General features: G+C 30.3%; 1 protein-coding gene across 2 annotated transcripts; it reads left to right on the top strand.

The window, feature by feature from the left end:
* Nucleotides 1-1,052: 1,052 nt before the first annotated feature.
* LOC109817293 (uncharacterized) lies at nucleotides 1,053-3,449 on the top strand. Of its 2 annotated transcripts, none has more exons than XM_020382511.3 (2): nucleotides 1,053-1,326; nucleotides 1,838-3,449. In XM_020382511.3, the coding sequence occupies exon 2, from the start codon at nucleotides 1,895-1,897 to the stop codon at nucleotides 3,206-3,208; it is 1,314 nt and encodes a 437-aa protein (XP_020238100.1). In that variant the 5' UTR covers nucleotides 1,053-1,326; nucleotides 1,838-1,894; the 3' UTR covers nucleotides 3,209-3,449. The 2 variants fall into 2 exon arrangements, with proteins under 2 accessions (XP_020238100.1, XP_020238101.1); XM_020382512.3 differs by having other exon boundaries at nucleotides 1,055-1,326; nucleotides 1,893-3,449.
* The last annotated feature ends 2,910 nt before the right edge of the window (nucleotides 3,450-6,359 follow it).

Below are 6,359 nucleotides of genomic sequence, written 5' to 3'. Positions count from 1 at the left end.
TTCTAAATACATGAATGATTTAGAAAATATTATTAACTATTTTTATTATTGTAATTTTCATAATTTTTTAACTGACATTAATAAATTATACTTATGTTTAAATTTGTTAAAAATAATTTAATTATTAATCAATGATAAAATTGAATTTTTAATTTTAAAGTAAAATATTAATTTTATAAAAAAATTATTTTTTCAAATTCATCAATGATTTACAAACTATTATTAACTATTTTTATTATTGTAACTTTTATAAAATTTTAAATTGAAACTAATAAAAGTGTACTAACGTTTAAACATTTTAATAAATAATTTAATTATTCAATTAATAGAAAAATTAAATTTTTAATTGTTAGCTTAGAAGTGAAGGGATGAATAGTATGTGTAGGGTCCTAAATTCGAAACCTATCATTAATATTATGAAATAAAAAATTTTAATTTTAATTTTACTCTCAAAAAGTGAGGAGAAAAAAATTCAACATGAACTATTTTGATTTGAATTGAACAAAATGTAAAGAGAAAAATAAGCAAAGATAAAATTATAATTGGAAAATTGATAATTATCTTAACTTTTTTACTAAATTTAGATACACTAATAATATTAAAAAAATTTACACTATCATCTAATTATATATATTTCTATAAAGTAAAATTATTGATTTTTATAAAAGTTTACCTTAAACAAAATCAAATTCTTTTAGATACACTTGTCACCTGTAGTAGCACTCAAGATATGAATAAAAGACTACTAGGAAATAATCAGTTTTTATATTTCGATATTAATTGCTCCTCCTTTTTTATCACTAAATATTAATTACTCCTCTTTTTTTATTATTAAATATATTAAATACTTCCTTTTTAAATTCAAATACTAAATGCTTCCCTCTCTTTTACTAAATATTAAATGCTCCTCTTTATTTTATTAACTATTAACTATATTAAATGGTGCTTTCTTTATTGTGAAAAACAATAAAATACTCGGGTTGGTCCACGCCATTTTTTTCATACATTGAACCATCACGGTCTGCCGCTGTTGTTCCTTAGTATCTTAGCGTGTATATATAGCGTGTCACATAGTAACTAGCTCACACCACAAATCCACCCTTGTCTTTAGTGCTTCGGTCTTTTTATTTTTTCTTCTTCTTTTGCCTTTGTTTTGTTGCAGTACTTTCTTCACTCCTCAGTTAGTAGTGACTGAGGAGGATCTGCTGTTTTCTGTTTGTGTTTTCTGTTGGTGTTTCATTTCGAGGAAAAGGTTCAATCTTGGCTTTTGGGGGTGTCAGATTTTGTGCAGATTTTCATCAGAGTAGTTGCTGAGTTTCCTCACTGGTGAGCCTCTAAAAGGATTTTGGCTTTTGTTTTGATTCTTTATTGAGCATTTTGGTTTGTGATTGCTGCTGGGGTGGTTTAGCACTTTGGTGGGTCCCTCTGTTGTGTTGTGTTGTGAGTTTTATGTTTGTGGGTTGGGAATGCCGGTGTATGAATTGAAATGATTATTGAAGAACGTTGAAGAATGGTTTTAATTTGATTTTGGTGCTGTTTTGGCTTGAATAATAGAGAAACTAACGGGAAGAGAAATTATTAGGTAGTACAAGACTATGAGTGTCTATGGTCCCAACTAATCAGTACATGACATGCATTTAAGTTTTTCAGTTCACGAAAAAAAATTAATCACACTCGATTGAATAACATGCTGAGACTAGTTAGAAACCATGTTATACCGGATCATCTAATAATTTCTCGATAGTTGAGGTTTCTGAAAAAGGTGTTGAAACTCTGAAGATTGAATGGACATGGATTTGCATGATTTTGATGTGTTTGTTTTGTGAATGTGAACTAGGATTGGAGGTGGAATGGGTTCATTCTTCTGATGTGTTTTTGTTGTTTGTGAGAAGCAATGGAAGGGAATTTGTCACAGGGAGGTATGATTCAAGGAGGGGCCTCTTTCGGTGGTTTTGATTTGCCCAATTCAATTCGGGTTCATCTGCAGCAAGCGCAGCAGCATCCTCATTCCATGAACCAGCATCAAACTCATCCTTGCCTAGGCTCTTCGGTGCAATCCTCATTTCAGGATGGTTTTCCACTCACGATGGGAACCTTTCAGAAGTGTGATCAGAATCAGACACCGTCACTGACCGATTTCAGTCAAGGAGACAGAAACAAAAACTCACCAAGTGATGAAGAGGAGCCAAGTTTTGCTGAGGAAGGTGTTGATGGTCACCAAGAAGCGGCTAGAGCGAAAAAGCCATCGCCTTGGCAGCGAGTGAAGTGGACTGATAAGATGGTGAAGCTTCTGATAACAGCTCTTTCTTACATAGGTGAGGATGCAGCTTCAGATGGCGGTGGCGGTGGCATTGCAAGGAGAAAATTTACAGCCCTGCAGAAGAAGGGGAAGTGGAGATCTGTTTCCAAAGCCATGGCTGAAAGGGGTCATCATGTTTCACCTCAGCAGTGTGAGGATAAGTTCAATGATCTTAACAAGAGGTACAAAAAGCTTAATGATATGCTTGGGAGGGGAACCACTTGTCAGGTTGTTGAAAACCCTGGTCTGTTGGATGTGATAGATTATCTTTCTGAGAAAGACAAGGATGATGTTCGAAAAATACTGAACTCAAGACACTTGTTCTATGAAGAGATGTGTTCTTACCATAATGGTAATAGATTGCATTTGCCTCATGATCCTGCATTGCAAAGGTCATTGCAGGTTGCTCTCCGAAATAGAGATGATCAGGACAATGATGATGTCAGAAAGTCCTCTCATGATGAAGATGAGGAAACCGATGACCTTGATGACTTTGATGAGAACTATGCTAATAATAGAGGATCTTTGAAGAGATTAAAACCAGGCCAAGGGCAAGAAGATTCTGCTGCTACTTTTGGGAGTGCTTTAAACAGTCTAGAGCATAATAAAAGTTCATTTCCTCAGATGGTCCAATCTGATGTGAGTCAAGCTTTACCTGAAAACATGAAAGCAGCTTTGTCACAGAAGCAATCGGTTGAACCTCGTGCTCTTCAGTTGGAGGAGAAGAAGCTACAAATTCAGGCTGAGTTTTTGGAGCTAGAGAAACAAAGATTCTTGTGGCAGAAGTTTAGTATAAAAAAAAACCGGGAGTTGGAGTCTATAAAGCTGGAGAATGAAAGAATGAAGCTTGAGAATGAACGCATGGCTTTAGAACTAAAGCGAAAAGAATCAAAGACAATACATGCATGATGCTCCTTTTTTTTTACCAGCTATATTTGATGAGCTGTTTTTATTTAGTTTAAAGTATACAAATTTGATGGGGAAACTTAGGATAGAATGAGACCCCTAGAGAATTTGAAAAATCCAGTGGTTGGTGCACAGAGATTAGTTAGTGATTAGGCTTAACTGAAGCTCTGTTGCCTATATTTAAATACTGGGTGCCTGAAATAACTTTAATATTTTATTATGGAATATTAGATTTTCAATGTTATATATTTTCTATTCTGTCCTGATCTTTATCTAGAAGCTGTATAATTTTGATCTCCTCTTATTTATTGTTATTTTTCTTTAAAAGAGATTTATTAAGACCAACAAAAAGAATACATAAGGAGGATATAAAAGAAAAGAAGAAAGTAAGGTAAACCAAATATCTGGAAAAGACCATGTGCATTAAGCCATATAGAATCCAAACTCTAAAGGCTTATTTGAAGGGATATCCTAAGAACTTCTAGAGTTAAGTTCCACCCACAAACAACTTCAAATGACTTTCTCCATTAACCATCCATCCAGTATCTTATATCGTTTGTGACATCTCATTAATTTCCTCATCATTTTGTAATATAGATTCAAGATATTTGAATTTAGAAATATATGGTGTATGACATCTTTCCCTGTGTTTTTTTACCTCTAAGCCATTTTTCTCGTGTTTTTTTCCCCTCTAAATTTGCATTGCAGTTGTCTTATTCCTACTTGACCAAAATAAAATAAAAAAATATAAAAAATATATTAAAAAAGAAAACGCTCTTATTCGAAAGTCTGTCTCCAAAGCTCAACTTTAGAGTTAACCACTTCCATTGAAGAAAATATAGCAATTGGATCTTACTCATTTAAGAAAAATCGATGGCAACTTCAGCATTAAAAGCCAGCATGTGGAGTACTTTATATTTCTACTTGGTAACTTTTATTAGTTCCCAAGGTTGATTATATCCTGCTCCTATTTGCTTTATTAATTATTGGATTTAATAGTTAATGGAATGTTTTTTGAGAATAAATTTTGTTTCCTATTTATGTTTGATAGCAACTGCAATTGCCTTCTACCTTGGATGCAAACTAAAATCCTTTATTGTTCCTATAAGGAAATTTATCTATTGATAATAGAGATTGTATCAGAATATTTTAATCTGTTGTGTGAAGATATTATTCGTTTGCCTGTCAAACATAGGAAATAAAATTCATGCCAAGAAAAAATAAGGGCGAGGATGAGAATGAAAAGAAAATTATTAGATAGTTTGAATTTTTTTCTTTGGACAAAAATGTATCTAACACTGACATGATCTGCGTCAAATCTTTTTCTTTTTATCGTATAATTTATTATTTAAACAATGGCATACAATCACATTGTTTTGTAACTCATTGGTACAAAAAATTGTTGTTCCATAGCAATAATTCTGGAAAATTGAGAGAAGGGAAAGAGAATGTAAACCAATAGCTCTCGTCGCAGGTGGAGGGGGAAATAGTAAACGAGTTTTAAAAGGGTTGAACTAACTTGAATTATATGAAAATTAAACTTAATCATAAAAATACTTCACTTGAACTTAAATAGTTATATAAACCAAACTGACCTTTTTTTAGTTCAACTTATTACATTCTAAAAGTTTCAATTGTATTATGTTTTATACTAAATTGAACTGATTTTTGTAATCTAATATTGTATTTTGAAGAGACGAAAGAAATAAAGAGAAAAGTAGATAAGTGAATGAGAGAAAAATATGTAAAAAAATAACTTGAAAATAAGATTGTTTGGTTGAAAGGATGTAGAAGAGAATATGTCAATTTTTAAGAGGTTATTTAGTTTGAAAAATAAGGGAAGAAATAATAATAATAATAATAATAATTCAATATTATTATTTTAATTTTTAATTATATATATATATATATTATTAAATTACTCAACATAATCAAATATATATACATGTGCATGGTATTTCTTCACATTTCTTTACAATTTTTGTAAATAGATTTTTATGCATGAACTTCTTTCCTTTTCCTTCTTATTTTCCTCTCTTTCTATTGCACAAAAAACGATAAATGGTGACTTCTTCTCACTTTCCTCCTCTTCCTTTCTATTATACTAAACATACTTCAAATAATTTTTTTTTCTTATGTTTTGAATTGAATTGAATCGATCTTAAACTAAATCAAATCATTCATTTGAATCATATATATTTCATTAATAATGATTTAATGATTTATTAACCTAACCTAATCATATTTAAATCAAATTTAGTAATGATATGATATGTAATAAAATGCATACACTTAATTTCATTTTAAATAATCAAACAAAATGTAAGTACCTTGCTAGTAAAACAAAATTTTCATACTTTAATCGTAATAATTGATGTGATCATTATCTCATAACTTAAATATATTTTTATCTAATAATTGATGTATTCATTTTGAATGCAGCAAACTAGTCATTATAATAAAAATCACCATGTATATAAGATTGAATACATCAATTGTGCAAAAGTCATTGTAACAATTTGTCTTCTTCTTATAACTCAAGTGTATTGGACCAATTTTTAAAACACTTTAGATTTTTAAAACTAAACTTAAATATATAGATCAAATAAAAAAATACTTTAATTTTTAATAATGTAATTGAGTTCAGTTTTCAATAGTTTAGTTCAAAATAGTTTTTTTTAAGAATAATGAAAAAAGGGAGGGAAATTTAGTTAAAGTGCCTGAATATACCAATTATGTAATTTTGAATCTCAATTTTATGATTTTGGGATTCAATCCTTGTTTCAACAATTGGTAAGTGGTTTATACTATAACCATTATAATATAGAATTGAATTGTGGATATGGAAGCTTTGGTGATACTCAATATTCAACGGTCTCAATGTGTGAAGCTTAAAAGTATATAGAAAAAAAAAAGAATCAATGGGGGACTACTACAATAGGTTATCTTGTTTAATACACATGCATAGTATTGTCGAGTCATCAATATTATAGGTTCCTTGAATTTGTCATCTGGGCTTTGTTGGTGTACAAATGTGAATAAGTGTCCCGTTTTGGATAAGTTAGGTATGTTGAGTAACATATATATAGGTGAGAAAAATTTATAAACCTAATGTCTTAAGGATTCAGGTTAAAATGTGATGTCAAGTTCACTT

Source organism: Cajanus cajan, chromosome 1 (assembly GCF_000230855.2).
Source record: "Cajanus cajan strain Asha chromosome 1, NIPB_CcT2T_4, whole genome shotgun sequence".
Taxonomy (NCBI): Eukaryota; Viridiplantae; Streptophyta; class Magnoliopsida; order Fabales; family Fabaceae; genus Cajanus; species Cajanus cajan.
This window is presented reverse-complemented; position numbering and strand designations above follow the sequence as displayed.